This window comes from Cydia strobilella, chromosome Z (genome assembly GCF_947568885.1).
Source record: "Cydia strobilella chromosome Z, ilCydStro3.1, whole genome shotgun sequence".
In the NCBI taxonomy this organism is placed as follows: Eukaryota; Metazoa; Arthropoda; class Insecta; order Lepidoptera; family Tortricidae; genus Cydia; species Cydia strobilella.
Window position 1 is genome coordinate 16,676,582 of NC_086068.1, and position 23,501 is coordinate 16,700,082.

General features: G+C 36.3%; 2 protein-coding genes across 4 annotated transcripts in view; one reads left to right on the forward strand and one right to left on the reverse strand.

Annotated features, from left to right (window-relative positions):
* Positions 1 to 23,501, forward strand: part of LOC134754279 (SPARC-related modular calcium-binding protein 1) — a 91,258-nt gene that overhangs the window by 46,234 nt on the left and 21,523 nt on the right. For both annotated transcript variants that reach the window (XM_063690501.1, XM_063690502.1), the window contains exon 4: positions 6,267 to 6,320. In XM_063690501.1, coding sequence (XP_063546571.1) covers positions 6,267 to 6,320 — 54 coding nt within the window. The remainder of the gene's footprint in view (positions 1 to 6,266; positions 6,321 to 23,501) is intronic.
* Positions 11,276 to 23,180, reverse strand: LOC134754276 (uncharacterized). Of its 2 annotated transcripts, XM_063690498.1 has the most exons (6): positions 20,312 to 21,157; positions 19,758 to 19,876; positions 18,978 to 19,118; positions 17,460 to 18,173; positions 16,813 to 16,972; positions 11,276 to 15,473 (listed from the first exon to the last, which is right to left on the reverse strand). In XM_063690498.1, the coding sequence occupies exons 1-6, from the start codon at positions 20,373 to 20,375 to the stop codon at positions 14,965 to 14,967; spliced, it is 1,707 nt and encodes a 568-aa protein (XP_063546568.1). In that variant the 5' UTR covers positions 20,376 to 21,157; the 3' UTR covers positions 11,276 to 14,964. The 2 variants fall into 2 exon arrangements, 1 of the variants encoding a protein (XP_063546568.1); XR_010128882.1 differs by lacking the exons at positions 11,276 to 15,473; positions 16,813 to 16,972; positions 17,460 to 18,173; positions 19,758 to 19,876 and having other exon boundaries at positions 18,206 to 19,118; positions 20,312 to 23,180.

Consider the following 23,501-nt stretch of genomic DNA (forward strand, 5'->3'; position numbering starts at 1 on the left):
TCTGACTGTCCGCTTTCCGCACTGGCGTGAACTGGTGTACGTGCGAAAGATAACGGCGTATAAATTTAGCTGTAGAAGGAAAGAAATGGATTAATGAGATGGAGATTATGGACGATAATGGCTGTTTCAACGGGTGATTGGTGCCTAAATTTAATGCCGAATATTAGTTTCGCCTGACAATTAGGGGCAATTAGAATTTTGAAAATGCCGTAAAGAAATGCGGAATACGGATAACAGCGGCTTTACAGAATTAAAAGAAATATGGCACAAAAAATAACAATATACAATTATAGGGTTATTAAACGGGAACCGATCCTATAACGTTAAAAAATATTCAAGCTCCGTAGACGATGACAATTTGCTAGTTCCTTTCCAAAGAAAACGTTCGGCCAACCAACGCTGTACCGTGACCTATCGAACCACGCAGTATGCGGGCTCGTGTCCTCCGTGGGTCTGATACCTGACCGCCAGTCGACGACCATCCACTGCCGACTGCTCGTCGGCGGCTGTGTCTTGTCGTTGATACGGCCACCACGTACCACCGGAGCACTGCTCGACGGTGGCCTTAAAAGGGTCCTGGTGCAGGCAAACTACGGCCAACAAGGCCGCGGAACGACGGGAAGAAAAGCGCACTCCAAGTTATTATTGGCAACTTCCGAAGAAAACGTTCCTCTCGATTAAAGGTTTACTTGACGGAAACAAGGAAAAAATTTAAAAAAAAATTCGCGGACCACAAACAGACCTTTCCACGTCAATCTCAAAATCTATCTGAAGTCCTCCGAAGAAAACAAATTTCTTCTTTCCGAATCAGAATTGAAATTCAAAATTTAACGCAATTGTAACCTGCCTACATCGAAAATATCTCAGTCCAAAAAAGGTTCCATGTGTGTTGATAAAGCGCCATCTAAGAGAATTCCGCGCTAACGATAACCCACTAGCCCTCGCATAACAAACAACGAAAAAAACCCGAAGAAATACGCAAACTACGTTGATATGGAAGAAGTTCCACAAACCACCGATAGATGGCAAAAAATAAATATGTAGCGAACGCTACAATATCTATTACCTTTTCTTAAGGCGCTTCGCGCAGTTTTTGGCCAAAAACTGTTACTTTTCGAGCCTATATCTTCTGTCAACAAAAAATTATGAAAAAATATACAGGGTGACTTCAAATTGGTAATACAAGACTCTTGATTGTGGCTCAGTTAATGCCCAATAGTATACTAAAGTAACTCCGTTGTTAAAATTAGCTGTATTTAATTATCGCCAATTTTCTATTAAAACAAATAATTAAAGTCCCGAAGTGTGGTTACCCCACGTTAAAAACCTAACTGTCATACCTGTCACTCAATGTTATCAATGTAAGTTAATAATTATCGATATCACCATTAGTGACACTCGTGTAACTAAAGGCCAGTCCAGATGGACGGGGGAATTATGGTGACATTTAAGTGCTCTAAATTAAAAATAATGCCCCTAAATTCGCATACTAGCGTCACAAACCTCCATTGTATCGGTCATAATCTTACAATCGAAGAAAAGGGGAATCGGCGAGCCAAATTGGCGTTTACATCTAAACCACCTGATTTGAACAGACAATTTAATCAGATTAGCACAAAATTGTTCCCGTCTGGACTGGCCTTAAGCTGTTTAGTCTTATGTACCCTGATACATTTATGGTAATAATAAGCTAATAAATTTAAATTAAATTATTTATTAATGTACGTAATCTACCGAATGTAACAGAATCCTAAAATACCAACGTTTCAATAAGTAGTGTGCACCTACTCTACCTAAACGTATTTTAAGATGTGCTCAAAATGACCACCGCCTTCCTGGACACATAAGTCTAATTCATATGATTGATTTTGAGTCTGCCAAGAATAAATTCATTAGCTTTCGAAGAATTGAACGCCTCAATTATCTTTTGGCGAAGTTCATAGACTGTATTTGATTCGCGTGCGTACACTCTTCTTTTACTTTCGCCCCACAAAGGATGTCGAGTCGGCCATGGATGCGAAGATCAGGACTTCGAGACGGGTTTGCGACTGGGCCGTTGCGTCCAATTCATCTGTCAGGGAACTCTTGCTCCAAATGACTTCGCACACTTAGGGCAAACTGTGCTGGTGCACCATCTTGCCGGAAATGGGGATTCTACAAATTTTGCTCCGGCACCTCTTGTAGCAAAATCGTCAACACATTTCTCAAGAATTATTTTATTTTAAATTTTATTGTAAAATCGAAATTTTGCATAAATTCTAATTTTCTTTGACAAGTACTAATCAAAACACGTTTACATCATAAACTGTGGCAGGTGATCGATAACCAAAGAGGAAAGTGTACATTTGAAATAATTTAACCTTTTCTTTGTTAATCATCATGTTAGGATAACCATGTGAAGCCTAAAAAAAACGGGATAAATTAAAAAATTTAAACAAATTACATTTGATTATTTTTAAAGCATGAAACTTAATTGAGGAGCTTAGTTTAGGGAAGATGTATGTAAAACATTGATTTTGTATTACCAATTTAAAGTCAGCCTGTATATGCATCTTCACTCTATGCACAATAATTGTAACATTTGACTATTTTCCTAAAATTTATAGTTTCACCGAAAAATTAATAATACGACAGGCCGTTTTGCGGCAAACTTTGCTTATATCTACTAAACGGCTTAATCGATTAAAATTATTTTTAAACTAACAAAAATGTTTTAACAGGTTCTACAAATACGACATAGCTTTTGTTAATCAATAAATATTTTTTTAAGAAATCGAACATTTTTCCACATTTCATGCGTATGCAGTCTGAAAATGGCGTGGCCGGCAGTCGTGTGCCAGCTTTGAGACGAGGAGGCTGTGTCGCTCATCGCTCCGTGCCTTCCTTGCACTATGTTCGCTTATGCACAAGCAAAGTGCTATAATATCGGAGTTGTGGCCAAAGAATAAATAACCGCAGAGCGCTGATTTGGTTGCGACGCGCAGTATCGAGCGCAACACGGTATTTTGCGGTCTATTACAATGAATGTAATGATAATATTCGTCCGTACTATAATACTAGTACTATAGTACCGTAGTACTATAATATACGTATGTTTGAGAAAACTTAATTTGAAATAAATAAATAAATGTTTTCTAACAGACATTTAATAATGTCATTCAAGTTTTACGTTTTGAATAATGTTCCATTCTATCTCGAAACAATAAATAATTGATTTAACATAAGCTACCTATTACGTTGTATGTATGTATAGTACCTGTTAAAACATTTAGTTTTTGTAGTTTAAAAATAATTTTAATCGATTAAGAACTAGCAAAACGGCCTATCGTATTTTTATTTACGGAAAAACTTACTATTAAGCTCGTCACAGACGGAGCGATAATTTGTCGCGCGTGTAAAGCGCCAAGTCGAGCTAAAACAAAGAGGCACGGCCGTACCATCCTTTTCTCAAAGCCACTCAGGCCATTTTCAACGTCCTGTAATTTTGTGTTGGCTAAAGCTAGAACCCTGAATTTACTGGACCATATGGCATAATATGGGTTAGATATATCCCCAAGAACATTCCATTTGAACTTGTAGTATAAGAATTATTGCACGTCAAAGTTGCTTACTTTTGTCACTGACACACTCACTCACTCACCGATCACCATAATTCTAGCAGACCCACCAGCTTCAAATTAGTAGTAATCATAGTAAGTAGTTTTTAGCTTATCACGCCATAAAAAACCTAAAAATATTGCAATTTCAGTCACGTTTTAAAGATTTGAGAAATGCATAAGTTACTTTGTAATCCCATATAAATATATGGGATTACAAATTTACTTTACTTTTGCAGTTCCTACAAATAGTAGGTAAAGGTCTACGATGTACGATGTGAGTATGAAGATGTGTATAGTTATAATATGCGTATAGTATGAGTATCGTATGGCTATGAGCTATGAGTATGGTAAGGGTATGAATATGGTATAGGTATGAGTGCGGGTATGACGTAGGATGGGTAAGGGTATGAGTATTGTACGAGTTATAGTTCGGTATGGCCTTGAAGTATTGTATAGGTATGAGTACGAGTACCTATAGTGTGGGATGGGTATGAGTATGAGCTTTGAGAAAAGTGGTAGCTGACGTACAAGAAGTAGTACCCGAAAAGAAGGAGTAAGGACTGCCTACAAAAAGAGATGAGATCCCATCAAAAACATTACATGTAAAAAGATGCAAGTCTCGCAACGCAATTCGTCAACTAAAAAAAAGTTTTGAGATGTAATGTGAAACCAAGTCGGTATTTTAGTCAGTGCCAGGAGATGTATCAATATTAGATATCTTTATTTTTTTATACGTATAATGACTTGGCAATCGCACGTGCACTGCTTTACTCGTACCGTACTCGTAATTATGTGTAATGCTCAGCTAACTGCATGTGATTAGCAAAATAATAGGCATAATAGGCAAAAATACCTAGTAGCAAAACGGCACGTATAGTAGTGTTTTTTACGAAAAAACTAAGTCACAGGAAAAAAATAGTTCCGACTGTAACTAATAGTTTGAAATTGATTAAGTAACTATTTTATTTATCAACCAACTACTCGAAAAATAACAATAGTTTAATAGTAAGGTAACGATTCTAAAAATGTAGTACTTAGTTTATAAGTTAACTATTAATGGCATTATTTATATTTATTAAATTATTAAAGAGATAAAAAACTATAAACGCACTATTAATCGAGAAATTAATATATTTTTCTTATAATTTTCGACCTCCACTAAATGCATGATCTACTCATACTCAAACGACAAAATAGCTGCAAAGCAGTCTTTGCAGTCAAAAGATACACAAATACGAGTATAGCGCCATCCGCGCGCCTCTGGACTGTCTTATTATATTCTTTGAACCTCATTGCCGTGCCGCGAGTCAAAATTCACGTACGATCAGTGAGCGGGGTGCGGGGTGAAGCGGGTACATTTGCCCAGACGCTCAAGGCCAAATCAGCGAGGATCGTCTTAATACCAAAATCGAATAATCTGACAGTTGGATTTAACCGAGTTTGAAGTTAAGCGACTCATTTCTGGGTCTATTTATAAGTAACAACGGTACATAGCGTCAATGTTTACTTGTTGGACCAGCAATGTATTTACGGTGAATTATCAATGTAGAGAAGAAGAGCCGGACAGCCAGTCAGCCATACGAAAGCATTCTTGCCCAAGCTGAAACGGAGACGCGTTGCTCTCGCCTTGCGCACGCTTGCTCCATAATTATGATAGCATTTCATACATTGGCTGCAAGTGCAAATGCGAATGGTACTAACAGTGAATACTGTCCAATATTTTCTGAACTTGTACCTACTAATCAATAAGTATTTATGCATACCAAAAATCTATGAAGTGTATAAGATGAATAAAGTCTAAGAAAAAAACTTGCCTCGGAAAATCAAGAAATATTTAAGCTAGAAAAGATATATAGCGCCATACGTTTGGCCTATACTCTTGAAGATGGCAAAACTGTTTGATATTTAACAATTTTAACACATATCAGTGAAACAACATGGGTCAAAGACATATGGCATTCTAAAACTTTTAATCTTTCCTGTGTTGAAAGATGGCATTAAATTATATACGACAATAAAAAACACTATGACAATAAGCCTTTATCTACTCAATTCTCTTTTCACCTCAGCAGCTCGAACAAGCCTACTTTCGTCACTCCCTGGAGTGAGGAAAGTGCGACTTTCCTCACTCCAGGGAGTGAAACAATGTAGCTTTTTAATTTAGTGAAGGCCATGAACTTCATACTTTTATAACATTTTTTTTATGGTACGGTACGGTACGGTACGGTCCGGTCCGGTCTCGTCTCGTATCGTATCGTATCTTATCGTATCGTACATATTATAATACTTTTTTTTTCTGTTTATTCTGTGTAATTCGAAATACATTTTAACCTTTAATATGTTCTCACTACTGAGGTGAAAAATTATGTGTGCAACACGAGAGCAAAGTTATTTTACATCTCGTGTTTTTGAGTCCCTCGCTACGCTCAAGATTCTACCTTAGAATTTTTCGCTTTCTCGGGACTCAAAATAAACACTCGCAAGAAAAACCAACTTTCCTCTCTTGTTGCACAAATAACTATTGATGCATACCTTCATCAACAGGATTTCCATTCACAGTAAAAAAAACTTAAATTAAAAAGACGTTATACATTTAAAATGTTAAATCGATACGCAAAGATCGTACTTAAAAGGATCCTGTCTAACCGCAGGGCGTTTTATTTCCAGGTAAATCGCACACCAGACGTCGGTCATCCGTCCGAGGTCAACGGAATAAAAGAAGTGAGTTCTAGATGAAGGTCTCATTTCAGATGCATGCGAATAAGTCGACCGTGAATGGACATAATTTAAACTATAGACAATTTAGGTTGAACACTTGTAGGGTTGTTGCCTATTGAAGGTTTAAAACTATGATTTAAGTAGTCGACAGAGGCCGTGAAGTACAGTCCGCTAACTCTCAGAACGACATTCGTTTTTCGGGTAAAATCAGACGTAATCGCGTAATAGAAAATGACAGTCTCTTACTGATTGTGATTTAGTTGCAATCCAACACCCAAAGAGTGCAATCGTCTTTTCAGCCTTAAACTATATAAGAGTAGTTAATACCACCATAACAATAATATCACAATTTTCCAATTGTATAATTTTACCATATGAATGGAAATATGTGACTGGTATTATCAACTCTATATAATTTCAAATTTGTTTTCGAATTTCAAATTCTGATTTTATTTTATTTAGATTATGACAAAAAGTCCAATCGCAATATAGTCATCAACCGAATATTAAGCATAATGTCATTAAATTAGGATAGTTATGAGGCCGCCATCCCCTTTTTACGCCGAGGTATAGTTAACGCTATCTCTACTGAGCTCGTTCACTTACGTACTAACAATGGCATTCTGTTAAACAAAAGCCATTGTTTCTTTTATGCGAGCGCGTGGCCTTTTTGTGCCTGAAGCTCACACACAATGGCCACGCGCTCAGGCACAAAGGCCACGCGCTGACTCAAAATAAATAATGGCTTTGGTTTAACAGAATGCCATTGTTAGTACAGGTAAGTGAACGAGCTCAGTAGAGATAGCGTTAACTATATGTATAGTGCTTTTCTCAAACATGCAATGAAATAATAATACAAACATGATGATGATGATGATGATTGTTTCATGTCGTAATGTGATATTATTCAGTGTGTGGAGTATTAAGGAGGAACAAAAATTTGATTATTTTTGCGCTACGACGCACGGTTAAGGAGATACAGATGGAAAAAAAATACAAATATATATATTTTTTTAATTTTTGGTTTTTTTTTTGTTTTTTTTTCTCTTAAAGGCACCTAGAGGGGTACGAAAATTTTATTATTTTTGCGCTACGAGGCATGGATTAGGAGATACAGCCCTATAAAAAAATTGTTTTCTTTTTTTTTCTTTTTTGATTTTCATTGCGTTTTTTGTATATCACTTTTAGAGTACATAAAGGGGAACGAAAATTTTATTATTTTTGCGCTACGACGCATGGTTTAGGAGATACAGCCCTAAAAAAAATGTTTTTTTTTTTTTATATAAATCAAGGGTCACCTAGAGGGGAACGAACATTTTATTATTTTTGCGCTACGACATATGGTTTAAGATATACAGCCCTATAAAGATTTTTTTTCTTTTTTTTTCTGTTTTTGGGTTTTCTTTTTCAAATATAAATTAAGGGTCACCTACAGGGGCACGAAAATTTAATTATTTTTGCGCTACGACGCATGGGTTAGGAAATACAGACCTATAAAGATTTTTTTCTTTTTTTGGGTTTATTTTAGTATCAATTAAGCGTCACCTAAAGGGGAACGAAAATTTGATTATTTTTGCGCTACGACGCATGGTTTAGAAGATACAGCCCTATAGTTTTTTTTTTTTGTTTTTTTTTTTGGGTTTTCTTTAGCATGGTTAACCGCTTATAAATATAGTTCCATAGATTTTTTATTTTATTTTAATGTCGCAAGTATGCTTACAGAGAGGGTGGTCGTTGGCTGTATGTAATATTTCCTTTGTCAGTCTAATCTTATTGAGCAAATTTAAAAAGCGGACAATAATGTACGTTTCATACTAACTCCCTACATTACTTCCTGGCCTAGGTCAAGAAGTAATGTAAGGAGCCATAAATGAGCAACTTCATGTCTTCATTTCGTGACATTATCGCATACATTTTGGAGTATGTTTGAGAAAATTAATATTAAAGACGACGCATTTTTCGTTGCTGATATCATGAGTCAAATTGTCTATAAATTAAGTAGACTTGTTAAAATATTTATTTTGTTTATTCTAAACGAAGTGCTTTGAAAAAATTACTTTAGTAATTTCGCTAACGGTGTATTGTCGCGGTAGGTTTAAATATCCTAGGGCTGGCCTAGTTGAAGTCCTAATATATAATCATATCAAAATAAAGCTGTACAAAACTAAATTTGGACTCCACGAATATGTAATTACGCTTACAAATATGTAATAACTACGTGTTTTTTTATTAACATAGGAATTAAAGACATATTAACCTATGTTAATAAAATAATCGATAATAACGGCAATACCCTAATCAGAGGCATAATAAAAGCGGGACAGAATTATTGTTTTCGATAAAAGATAACAGGTACTCGTATATACACTCAGAGAAAACTATTGTGAAAATAACAAAAAAACGTTGCTAAATAGGAGCCGACAGAGTCAAATTGCGGGCGCAGCAAGCTTAATTTTGCGAAAAAAAATTGCGTAAATGACAAAGCGAAAGCGTTAACTTTGTGAAAAAGCACATAGCGAATTTCACAAAGTCGAATTTTTCACAATTTTACTCTGTCGGCTCCTATTTCGCAATTTCAACTTTGTGAAAAATCATATAGCTAATTTCACAACGTAACATTTCTCGCAATTTGACTCTGTCTGCTCCTATTTTGCAATTTTAACTTTGTGAATATTCAGCAATGTCGACATTGTGAAATAACGTTGACAATAATACATAGTAAAAGTTGTGATTTATAACATTGCTAATTTAGCAAATCTTTACATTGCAATATGAACATTGTTAATTTAACAAATTTAGTTTTTAACAATTTTTCTTTGATGCCTATTCCGAACATAGCTATTTTAGCAATTTTTATTTTGTGGTTTTATCAAGTGAACTTCGTTATATAAACTACTTTGAAGTCGTAGTTTTAGCAAAGTTGAAAGACGGAATAGAGAAGTCATCAATGTTGATATTGTTAGCTCAGCAGAATAATATTGCGGGGATAGCAATGTTAATGTTGCTAGCTCCGCAGTGTAATATTGTGGTTATAGCAATGCTGACGTTGCTAGCTCCGCAGTGTAATATTGCGGGGATAGCAATGCTGACGTTGCTAACTCCGCAATGGAATATTGCGGGGATAGCAATACTGACGTTGCTAACTCCGCAGTGGAATATTGCGGGGATAGCAATACTGACTTTGCTAGCTCCGCAGTGGAATATTGCGGGGATAGCAATTCTGACGCTGCTAGTTCCGCAGTAGAATATTGCGGGGACAGCAATGTTGACGTTGCTAGTTCCGCAGTGGAATATTGCGGGGATAGCAATGCTGACGTTGCTAACTCCGCAGTGGAATATTGCGGGGATAGCAATACTGACGTTGCTAACTCCGCAGTGGAATGTTGCGGGGATAGCAATTCTGACGCTGCTAGTTCCGCAGTAGAATATTGCGGGGACAGCAATGTTGACGTTGCTAGTTCCGCAGTGAAATATTGCGGGGATAGCAATGCTGACGTTGATAGCTCCGCAGAGGAATATTGCGGGGATAGCAATGCTGACGTTGCTAGCTCCGCAGTGGAATATTGCGGGGATAGCAATACTGACTTTGCTAGCTCCGCAGTGGAATATTGCGGGGATAGCAATGCTGACGTTGCTAGTTCCGCAGTGGAATATTGCGGGGATAGCAATGCTGACGTTGCTAGCTCCGCAGAGGAATATTTCGGGGATAGCAATGCTGACGTTGCTAGTTCCGCAGTGGAATATTGCGGGGATAGCAATGCTGACATTGCTAGCTCCGCAGAGGAATATTGCGGGGATAGCAATGCTGACATTGCTAGCTCCGCAGAGGAATATTGCGGGGATAGCAATGCTGACGTTGCTAGCTCCGCAGAGGAATATTGCGGGGATAGCAATGCTGACATTGCTAGCTCCACAGAGGAATATTGCGGGGATAGCAATGCTGACGTTGCTAGCTCCGCAGAGGAATTTTGCGGGGATAGCAATGCTAACGTTGCTAGCTCCGCAGTGGAATATTGCGGGGATAGCAATGCTGACGTTGCTAGCTCCGCAGTGGAATATTGCGGGGATAGCAATGCTGACGTTGCTAGCTCCGCAGTGGAATATTGCGGGGATAGCAATTCAGACGTTGCTAGCTCCGCAGTGGAATATTGCGGGGATAGCAATGCTGACGTTGCTAGCTCCGCAGTGGAATATCGCGGGGATAGCAATGTTTACGTTCAACATTGCAGAACTAGCAATGCCAAAAGTCGCGAACGACAATAGCTACCTGAAAAAATACAACAATATTTATAAAACTAACTTTTATTATTAAAAAACGTTTGCAGGTCCGTAAGAATAGAAAAAAATGTTGCCCACTAAAATACAAATAATGTAGATAATAATGGGAAACTAAAAGTTTCCAGTGAAAAATCAACTATTTACTAATATGTAAATCAAAAACAAACACTCGGTGTTTCGAAAATGGGAATTGAACCCGCTAAATGAAAGAAAGACCTGCAATTTACTGTACCGATCGGAAGGCTTAATTACATACATTTATTTAAGATGCTATGTTATTTTGAAGAACCCTTTGATTGAGCCTTTCGATCGGTACAGTAAAATTGAAAGGTTTTTTTTGTTTTTCACATTTAGCGGTATAGTAACAGTTAAGCTATGTCAGCTCATATTCAAGCGCGCGTGCACCGCGATTTGATCTGATTAGCCAAAACCCATATCCGTAGGAACGGATCAACGGGACGCCAGTCCCGCCTGAACCATTGTACAGTTAACTGGTTATTTTAATATACGGAGTCGAATATAAAAGTGATTATTATTCAACACTAAAATACCTATTTAAATACTATTTACCCTCTAGCCACTATACAGAAGTACCGTCAGCGGGATCCGGGAATCGAACCCGCTTTAGAAGTACTAAAAAAGCGGGTTCGATTCCCGGATCAGCCAGGCGACTTTTTTCAAATTCTTTGAATGTAGTTCGTATTGTTTTTAAATAAATATAGAAATGAAGCTATTTTTACTTCCACTCGTCAAATATTTGGTGACAACTCGCCAAATATATCGAAACACAACCTTATTCCCATGGCAAGAAAGGTGTGTTGCGACATATTTGGCGACTTTGGCTGGCTATTTGAAGCTGACTGTACCTACTATTTCAAAGTTAAATGGATGCGAATGGATTAGAAGTATGACCATATATTTGACGAGTAGAAGTAAAAATAGCTTCCTTTCATTTTTATTTCAAAACAATACGAATTGCAAATAATTAAGAAAAATCGCCTGGCTGATCCGGGAATCGAACCCGCTAAATGTGAACAAATAATAATAATTAGCATACCGTCAGGTAACAAGCAAAACTCACTAACTACTGAAAAATAATTAAACAAAAATCAACCTTATTCGCATAATATTACGGTTCACTATGGCTATGAACTTGTGGTGGTACTTAGTGACTTTTGCTTATCACCCGACGATATATCTACCTGCTGTTAACCTAACCTAACCTAACCTAAGTACTGGTAATAACCAACAACAGTATAACGTGACCCACCCCGTGCAGTTCTGTACCTTACTGTCAATATTATAGTGACAACGCTATTCATACATCAGGTCACTACTTACATGCAAGGTGTTTCCTAACACAACAATCTAGCGCCACTTGCACCATCCTACTAACTAATGAGGGGTTAACCGGTTAACCCCTCATTAGTTAGTAGGATGGTGCAAGTGGCGCTTAGGGCCACAACTGTAGTTACATATCGTTTAAATAGAAACTAAACTTATAGCCACGTCAAATTAAGCCGAAAATATCAATCAGCAGAAATAATTCGTGTTGTTTTGAAAATTGGTATAGTTATTTATACCTTGTGGTGTCCAGATAAACATACTAAAAGTCCTCGAGGGTGTAGGGGGGGGGATTTTCCAAACCACGAATTATATCCGCAGATTTTTTATTTTTTTTTGGGTTATTAGCATATTATCACTGCATGAACAAAACTGTTTTCATAATGAGGGCTATTCCCATCAATAATCATTACATATTTACCGTAATATAACATTTGATTACTTCCTGTAAAATAAAATACGAACAAAAATATGTTTAAAATAGGAATTGTTAACACTGTAATGTTCCACGGCCCTTTTGAACTTAATTTACTAAACTGAGTTAGGGTATGCATTATACCTGCATAAGTAATTGTAATCATACTTACTATTACTACAAATTATTAAATCTTACTCTAGTTGGGTTAATTAAATCGGTTTACTGAGTACGATATGATACTCAGGAAGATTAATGTTATGCCCAATGACTACACAGTTGCACAAAAACGGATACTGCATGGTGTCTTGATCAATGTATATGTGTGATGATTGTAATGAGTCCAGTACATTATAAGCATGGTAATGATTATCAAAACCAATTGTTTGTAAAGGCTTAGCCTTGAAACTAATCTTAGACACTCCATCAACATATATGTCATCAATTTTGGAAAAATAAATGTTTTCTTCATTAATAGCAGTAACTATTACAGAATTTACTTGGTAGCGCTCGGAACACTTTGCCGCCCAACTCACTTTATATAATTTTGTAATATCTGACCATTGCATTTGATCTAAAATCTGTTTACATTCACTAACTGGTACTTCTGCTTGGCCCCCAAACGAAAGAGGCGAACGAATAGTTTCTTTCAAGAATATGTCATTTAACATCAACTGATGCTTTCGAGCTACTGTCAGTGTCATGTTAATTCGGTTATTTGTTGATTTTGCAGCTAACTTGTTGAAGCGATGTTTAGCTTCGTAGCGCATTGAAGACAGAAATCTCAAGGGACCAAAACGTAACATTGCCGAATGATAGTGCAGTAAATTGTGAAATTTAGGCTTAAGACTTTGGTTAAACAGTGTGATGTACATTTCGCAAAAGTCAGCGATCATATACTTAAAATAGTCTATTTGCTCAGATACAAAACGGGGTGACATAATAAAATCTAAAACAGTCATTAATTGAATATACAGTTGCCAATATTTATTATGTCTTGGAATGAAATCACCAAACATTACACCAAAATACTTGCAAAATGTGCTCATTTCGGCAGCATTTAAACGTATATTGCCTTTTCGTAAATTGGACATGGCCAGCGTGACGGGCTTATCTTTTTTATCGGGACCGTATTGAAATGAGGAAATTTTGTTATTAACAATATCAATTGTAAGATATTTCATTTTGTCTACAAAAACCACAAGTAAAGAGCACATGACGTATTTGGCACAGCCTTCGTGCATGTCATGCATTACATCAAAACCCATTTGCGAAAATAAATTAAAATTTTCTATGTCGAGCCATATACATTTTTCTTTGACGCCTGTCAGAGATGAATTATTCGTTTTTAAATCATCCTGGTAATTTGACTCGGTCCTTAAGAGAGATTCATCTTCATAAACCTGATTAGCCATGACTTTTTTCTCTACTTTGCATGTTCTGCAAGGAAAATTGCTTGAAAAACTCTCAACAAATCCTAAAACACTATGCAAGCCTAAATTATCTCCTAAAATTAATGACAACTCAAAGTAAATTGTGCCCTTGAAATCTGGCAAATCAAAAACTATTCCATGCTTAAATAAATCATTAAACTGGTCAATCAGGGGCTGAAATATTATACGATTCCCAAATTCCACTCTGTCAGTGGAATGATAGAGTAAGACTAAAAATATGTTACCTAACAGAGAGGCACAATAGTACGGCAGGCAAGGAAGAGAAATGTATGCGGCTCCTAGTTTGTGCACACCACTATGACTACCCAAAGGGTTCAAAGTCTCGAAATCGTCAATTTGCAAAAATATGGGCATGACTATCTTATCTCCATGATTTTTCTGTCTCCAAAATGAACCATGCATATAATGCTCTATACTGTTTGACGTGTCATGAGCCATCAGTTTTTTCATAGCATCGATGGTCTCATGAAGTATGTTAGGCAACGAAAAAAATTTGTGCAACACATCTCTAATAGGTATTTTATGGGCTATGCACTCTACTGCTTGGTAATAAGTTTTACCTTTTTTTTTTACGTAATCAAATCGTCGCCCTACAGTATAAGGCTCAGGATTAACTAAAGTACCCTTACTTTCAAAGAACTGATGTCGTTTATAAGTTGAACTAAACATCTCTAGATCGGTTGTCAGTTTTGCTACGGCAGAGCTAGAAGTTACTGGTAACAGAGGTCTGATTGACATAGTGAACATGTTGTGAATACCGCTATAAACTGTATCTAGCACATTGTTCGGCAAATGGGGATTACTATACAGGGATGAGAAAAGTTGACCTAAACTGTCGCTTAGCGGCGGTGTGTTGTGTTTGCTATCACTCTGTATAGTACTATTATTTTCTTTAATTTGAAACTCGGTTGCGCTACACACATTATGTAATGGATCATTATTCACGGGAGAGGTCTCTTGTCCAATAGCAAAATCCTGTACACTTGAAGCCTGTTGTAACATAGAAGAATCTGAATGTTCTTTCAAATAATGACGCCTAAATGAATTGTAGAGTTGATAAGTTCTCCCACAATCCATGTTTGGACAAATATAACATTTACCTGGATGATAAAATGTAAAATGGGTTTTAAATTGCTTCATTTGGACAAAAGACCTTTTACATATTGCACACAGCACCATCGTGCCTGTTAGAAACAGAAGCAAGCAAATCTAGCATAGGAGTGCCTTCAGTGTCAAACTTGCTCTTCATTACATATATACTTCTTTGGATAAACATCCAGACTGGGGCACAATCTTTTGAATATGGTAAGTCTAATGCCCATAGAATCTTAAAAGTATTTGAAACAGCTTTACAAATGCTGGGAAACGTGTACCTGATGTCTTCAGAGATTATTAAATCATACTGCGTAACATCCTGCCAGCAAGCCCCAACAGCAACCAAATATGGAAGAACAGGCAATTTTTTTTCCTGCAATGTGGCCTTCCGTTCACTGAAGTGGCTTTGAAGGTCCGATGTAGATGGCACCAAGCTTAAAAACGCGTTGCTTACTTCTAATCTAGACGGGTTCCAGGGTTTTCTGACTCCTTTCACGGGAACAGTGTGCATTTGTTTCAGCAACAGGGGAACTGCCAGAAAAGTCGCAACATTCGCTTGTTCCTCCCCCGCTGCAAAAATAATTAATACTTAGTATGGTTAACGGTTACTTAAGGTAAAGTTTCTATTGAGTAAAATTCGTCATCTCCTCTATCTATAGTACCTACTTCACTTCCAGCCGGGCTAGCACATGATTGGCGCGAGAGTATCTCGCCGCGACATAGACTACCCGTCGCCTTTAAATTCATACAGTTAGTAAAAGACGGGTAGTCTATCTCGCGGCGAGATACTGTCGCGTCAATCATGTGCTCGGCCTACAGGTGTCGTTAAAAAAATCTACCCTGTATATAATATGTTATTTTCATCACACTTGCTCGAAAAAGATCTAATATCATGCAGGTGTACTAAAGGACAAAGGCCTATATTGTTCCCGCAGGAGTTATGGATTGTGAAAAAAAGGTGTAACTCTCTAGGGAGTTACAGCTTTTTTTTTATTATGTCATAACTACTACTATTACTACTTAATATGAACCAAGTAGGTATACATGAGTTTTACTTTTAAAATACTGACGTTTATAATTAGATATTTCGGTTAATTAATTTAATAGCTGTTCAAAATAATATTCTTACTCAATTTTCAATCGTGGCTGAATGCCGGATGGGTATGTGCCTTAGATGCCTAACTTGGCAAAAAATCACAATATGGCGGACGAATGTTTGAAATGTCACCGTATTTAAGAATTTTTTCGCATAAAATTTAGTTTTTTCTTCGCAAGTGTGATTCTGTGTTACTCCGGGAGTAAGAATATTAACAAACTCGAGCCCCTTGCAAGAACTTGAACGTTATGCTTAGGTACTTACTTCTATATAATCTATATGGCTGAACAAATAAAACGTATGTACCAGGGTGGTTCACGTGTGTATGGGAAAAATTCAAGCTCTACCCCCTTATTTTGTTGATCAATCACAACTTTATCTCAACTACAATTTTTATTCCCATAATTTGAAAATGTGATTTATAAGTTATTAAGTAAAAAAACATTTTTATTTCAAATTTTTATGAATTTTTAGGTGAATTTAAAAAAATCTACCTTTTGAAAAATTACAAAAAATAGAAATGAAATTGTTTTTTTTTTTTACTTCAAAACTTATAAATCAAATATTCAAATGGTGTGTAAACAGATACATAAATAAAAATCTAAATAATAAATACGCATCCTCTTGTAGTTAAAGTTACAAAATTGGGAATATTTTTTCAGCAAAATGAGTGTAACAAAATAAAACAAAAGGTTTTTTAGAGCCACCCTAGTATGTACAGTGTATGCAATTTCGAAGCTCACTGTACATACTGTATTTACATATAGAGGCAATAAAGACACTATTTGACAAAAAAACGATAATATAACTTACAAGTTGCAAGATCCAAAACAGTTTGAATAGAAGTGTCAGGTCGTGTTAGCTGTTGAGCCTTCTCATCTAGTAATGATAGCAGGCGACCTTTCACTACCGGGAAATTTTCTTCGAACTTTCCTTCTATTTCAGGGTATATTTTGTCAAAGTCACTGGCCAGCTGAAAATAAACAGAAATCAAACATTTGTTATTCAATTAGAGCTTAAAAGCTCTTTCACAAAATCAAAAATGTTGCTAGTCATCAATCATCATTCATAATCATACAACGAGAAATGTTGCTAGTGTATATATGAGTATTTAAAATGAAAATCAATAACCCGACTGCATAATAATAATATAATCTACTAGCCCGCGACTCCACCCGCCACAGATAGACACACTTTCGCATTTATAATATTAGTATGGATTTACTCGCAAAACTGAGACAAATGTAATGACACCTCATATGTTAAACTCCGCTAAATGGTTTAGGCAGTAGAGCGTGCCAAATAATTAAAGATACATACATACATACGCTTGAAAAACTTAACCTCCTTTCTGCAGTTGGGTATAAAAATAACTTAACACAAATTGATGACTTCTGCCTGGTGATGTCATGAAGTCTGGCATGAAGACACTTGATTGATTAGTATTATCATTGACTCACCAATTCATAGCCCCAAGGACATTGCAGTGCTGGGAAGATGCTCAAATAACTAACATGGTCGCCTTCTTGCAGTGCAGCCATGCGTTCATGTAGACAACTGTTCCATTTTGTTTCTACCAATTCTCTCGGTGAAGAAGAGTGCTTCAACCACTGCACGGTATCTTTTTCAGAGTCTTGATTGGTACTTATTGTTTGAAAGGTGTCAGGAAAAGGTCTAACCCGTGCATTAGAAGATTTGACAGCAGATTTTTTTCTCTTGTTTTGGTCTCCGCTGCTGTCGCTGCTCTTGTCGCTATTACTGCTGTTACGACTTCTGCTGCGGCTGCGGATTTCTGCATTTAATTTTCTGCGTACTGTTATTAATCGGTTCACTATCAGGCCACTGGCCTGGATAGCTTTTCCATCAACAAGACGAAAAGGATTATAATATACCCCCTTTGTTTCACCTGGGAAAAGCTTTATAATTTCTGATGTCCACGTATCCCAGGTTTCTTTTCGTATTGGGTCAGTGTTTTCTTTCAATTTCCGCACCTCAGCCTCAACAATAAGGGCCGTCAGTATCTTTCGGTCACTAGACGATAATACCTTTTTATTGATTAGAGGTTTCCCAATACTGGATGTCTCTAAAATTTGTTTAAGATTTCCGCCAGTTATAGCCCCTATGAGTTTGCTTGCATCTATAAACTGTAAATCGTCACAATTGATGTCCCATTCCTGAAAATCAAGTAAGCACTAAGTTACTAAAGAACTAGAAGTCACGTCATGTGGGTATTTACTATTTGGGCACAATCATAATATTTACATAAAATAAATACATAAAATAAATATTTGGAGACAATCTTATTCAGAAAATCAACCTAGTCCCAAACTAAACGTTATTTATTTATTTTAGACTTAAAAACAAAACATTCATATTGACTACATATGATAGAAATAGCTTACACTTTTAATCTTTTGGATAGTAAAAAACCGGCCAATTGCGAGTCGGACTCGAGCACCGAGGGTTCCGTACTTTATAGTATTTGTTGTTATAGCGGCAACAGAAATACATCATCTGTGAAAATGACAACTGTCTGGCTATCACGGTTCATGAGATACAGCCTAGTGACAGACAGACAGACGGACAGCGGAGTCTTAGTAATAGGGTCCCGTTTTTACCCTTTGGGTACGGAACCCTAAAAATATATGATTATAATTAAATGTATTATAAATTAGTCGGAGTAATTCGTATTAAAATAAGTTGAAATAATTTGACCCAAAATAATAATGTACCTTAATATAATTATTCTGTGAAATGTATTTATTTCCTGGCCTACTTGTAATATGGGTACTAGTGACGATATAAATACTTATATAGTTTAATACATAGAAAACACCTAAGACTCAGGAACAAATACTCGTGTTTATCACACAAATATTTGCCCTGACCGGGGATTGAACAGACAGTTGACTCCCTCTGCATAACAAAAACATGATCCACCTTAAATACAGAGTAAAGATAAATATTATTATAATTACCAATAATTCAGTTGATGTTGTAACAACAGAGGATGTACTAGATTTTTGGCTACTTGATGGAATCACAAAGGAGTCTTGCTTTTTAATTGGAGCTATAACTTGCTGTACATCTACATCCCTCGGATCTTTTGTAACTCCTCTCTATAAAATAAAATTAGGAGTGATTAATTTAACCATAATGCCCATTCACATTATTTTATTTATTTTTATTTATTTATCAAATGGCACTATTTAATTGTTAATGCTTAGTTTATTGATGAAAATACAAAAGTCGCTGTATCTCCATCATCAGACTTAACCTTGATAAAAAATTCTTTATAAATCTTACTGGCTTAGTAAACATAACGAAGAGGACAAATCGTCAAAGTGAACTATGCATCGTTAAAGAGTTTCGTTTTGATCATCATCAGCAGTTCCACTTCATTAAATGTCAGTTTTTCTGAACGTGAATACTAGATTCATTAATGAAAATACAAAAATCGCTATATGTATGCCTATAAGATTCAAGAATTTTTCCCTGGATTCCTCATGGATCCCATCATCAAAACTGGGTTTTGACAAAAACGGGACCAACTTGGGACTATACACATTCAAACAAAAAAAACAATTTTCCAAATCGGTTCACCAATGACGGAGTTATGACGTAACATACATACAAAAAAAAAAACGGTCGAATTGATAACCTCCTCCTTTTTTGAAGTCGGTTAAAAATTGATTCAAAGTAATGAAAACATCTAAATTTTGAATCAAGTAGGTATACGAAAAAATGAAACTGCTCACGCGTTCTCTCTCACGGTCTAACGCCATACGCAGTTTCCCTTTTTGAACTGCTGCCGGGACCAATAACGACAACTCATGGTCGTTTGCGTTCAATAAAAAATCGAGATCCGCGCCCTGATCTATAAGCATAGAGATAAATAATAAGTACTGCATATTGCATAAATTTAACCCACTACACTGCACTGTCATGGCGGTAACAATGCCGGCAATATTTTTGCAGATATATTTGTCCATGGGGCTTCAAAGTGCCATAATTTCATTGCAACGTGTATTTTCCATGATTTCAAGAAAAATAAGAAGTAAATGGCCATTTCGATGGAGCTATAATGTCTACAACAATACATTGCTTTATTTGGGCAGTCGTGTAAAAAAAAATGGTCCAACATTGCAATTCAAAAATAACCTAAAAATAATTGTTTTAAATTCGATTTAAGAAATCTTCGACTTCGAATAGTTTATTAGGATGAAACAAATATCGATTAGCAACGACAGTCACATTACATTAACTACAATAGTAACTAGTTAGAACTATGTAAATACAAATTATAACTTACCGTTTAGCGATCCAAAAAGGTGTATCAAATCACAGTTGAACAGAAACACACTTAAGTCGTCCATCCTTTATATTTACTATTTACCTATAACTGTCTTAACTTTAAAGAAACTATTTCCTTATATTTTTAACAACGTGAACGGTTCGTTGTTTGAAAAGACAATAATAATCACTAAATAAATACGTTCCGTTGTTAGCGATTTGTCACGCATCCTAACCGTACGAATGTTGCCAGCGAAATGAACGATTCTTTTGTCAATTTTGCAAAGGACTAGTCAACATCACTATTTTAACAAAGTTAACATTGTGTTTCTAGCAATGCTTATATTATTTCGCAATGTAAAAGTTGTGAAATTATTAACTTGAGAAATTTTTCCCTTGTAAATTCCGCAATTCTAACATTGCGACTTGAGCAATCAAATACCTTTCTTAGAATTCCGTTTTTAGGGTAAAGGCATTAGTAAGTAGGTACTAAGTACAAATAATAATAATTAAGTACGTTGTTCCTTATAAAAAACTGCAAACCTGGAGAGTGGAGTCATAGCACGGTACGCTTATCACCATGCCTGTCACGTTCTAACAAGTATGTGAGTGCGAAAGTGACGGACTTAGTGATAGGGGAAACCATGCTGTGCGGGCAGCACGTAGTACGTACAGAAGGTTATAATTTATTATGTGTGAGCATTTGACAGATTCAAAGAGCAGTTAGATTAAAAACTATTTTAGGTAATAATTGCTTATCTAGAGAGATCGGTGCGGGCGGGTTGTGAGCGCGGCGCTGGCGGGCCGCGAGCATGACGTTGTCACTGACGCTGTCGCTAAATCTAGAGCCCGCGCAGCATGGTTTCCCCTATCACTAAGTCCGTCACTTTCGCACTCACATACTTGTTAGAACGTGACAGGCATGGTGATAAGCGTACCGTGCTACGACTCAGACAAAATTAATACAGCCGCCTTGAATAGCCGCCGAATAGTAAATCATATTTTTACTTCTAGCGCCTAAACTATTGAGTGGATTTCAATCAAATAGACATCAGTAGATCCATAATTAGTACACGAGTGCTATGCAATACAAATTTACTAAAATAAGTGGAGGAAAAATGTGTAAAACTTAAAAATGTGACTACAAAAACAGATTTTAGGTCTTAAATGGGGTTTAAATAATAGTGACAGTAATGAAATTTGACACCTACAATTTCAGGGATCCCTGTTTGCGTGTCATAAAATTGGAGCTTCGGGTCCACGGGGATCAAACGCCATCTTGAAAAGTATAAGTCTTTTTTGGTTTTTCTTTTTTTCTCGGAATATCTGGGTTTAATGTGAATACTGTGTATAGCGAAACGAAAGCTTGTTAAATTCCACATTAAAAAGTTATACAACACCATGTCCCAAAAACGAAGCCTTTTTCTAGAAATTACCAATTTTTGGAACACAAACACATTATCTACCCAACCACGAAAAAAAAAAATGTGTGGAAACTTGTAAGCTTCCCTTGTAACTTGTAAGCCCTATTTGATAGTTTGTATGGAGATCAAACCTTTTTTTGAGTACAGGACTAAGAAGTCTTTGTATGAAGGCATATTATTAGAATACAAGAAAAGTAATTTAAGCGTTTTTAAATATTCATCCCTTAAAAGAGTTAAAAAGGGGTTGAAAGTTTGAATTCATTACAAATGCTTATTGAAATTTCTCAGAAAGGCATTGTATAATATTACAAAAAAGGTTATTTCAACGTTCTTAATAATTCTACCCTTAAGGGTGTTAAAAAGGGGATGTATATAAGTTTATATGTAGTACAAGTTTTCGTTTTAGCTAGGAACATGAAACTTGGTAAAAGGGCATTATATTAAAATAGACGAAAACTGATTGCACCGTGTTTGAAAAGTTTGTATTAATAAAGTTTGCAGTGGGAGCGAACATTTTTTTTAAATAGTGGACTTGAAAATCTGAGTGTTGAGAGGGTTTATATCGCGAACAATTTTTTTCAGCTAGGGGCTTGAAACTTTGTACTTTGTGAAAGACAAATTTCATGCGCTGTATAATTATTAACAAATGATTTACCGTCCCTACTGATATCTTTTGCTGCATAATGTTCTATGCTCATTTAAAATATATAACCACCAACATACAAATCCACGCGTACGAAGTCGCGGGCAACAGCTAGTATATTTAATATGTCTTAACCGTTTCAACGCCAAGCAGCGAAGTAATTCGACGTGACTCAGACCAGACGCCAAGCAATAAACCAAATGTATGGTTTTCTAATAGGAGCAAATGTCGTGGCGTCAGTGGTACGACTTTCCGCTGACGTGATTTTCCGTCTTTGGCGGTGAAAAGGTTAAAACAAAAACCTATTATTGGATTATTTACCCTTGTAACACCTGCAAACATTGTAAATCAACTTAAAATTTGTAGTTAAGAGTTCTCTTTTGTGATTTTGACAAAGGCTCTCTCAAAGTTGCTAAAATCACAAGGTATTAATCAATGTGGTTGTGAACACTGTCAACCTCCAAACTTTAGCCGTGTAGATTCCGCAGAGTTCTATTTTGTTATTTTGACAAAAGCTCTTGAAGTTGCTAATATCACAAAGTAAAAAACAATGTGGCGGCCAACATTGCGAACCGCACAAAACTTAACTGTGAAGATTTCGCAGAGTTATTCTTTGTTATTTTGACAAAGGTCCTCAAAGTTGCTAACATTACAAGGTTTAAATCAATGTGGTTGTGAACACTGTCAACCCTCAAACTTTATCCGTGTAGATTCCGCAGAGTTCTATTTTGTTATTTTGACAAAGGCGCTTAAAATTGGTAATGTCACAAAGTAAAAAACAATGTGGCGGCCAACATTGCGAACCGCACAAAACTTAACTGTGAAAATTTCGCAGAGTTATTCTTTGTTATTTTGACAAAGGTCCTCAAAGTTGCTAACATTACAAGGTTTAAATCAATGTGGTTGTGAACACTGTCAACCCCCAAACTTTAGCCGTGTAGATTCAGCAGAGTTCTATTTTGTTATTTTGGCAAAGGCTCTTGAAGTTGCTAATGTCTCAAAGTAAAAAACAATGTCGCGGCCAACATTGCGAACCGCACAAAACTTAACTGTGAAGATTTCACAGAGTTATTCTTTGTTATTTTGACAAGGGTCCTCAAAGTTGCTAACATTACAAGGTTTAAATCAATGTGGTTGTGAAC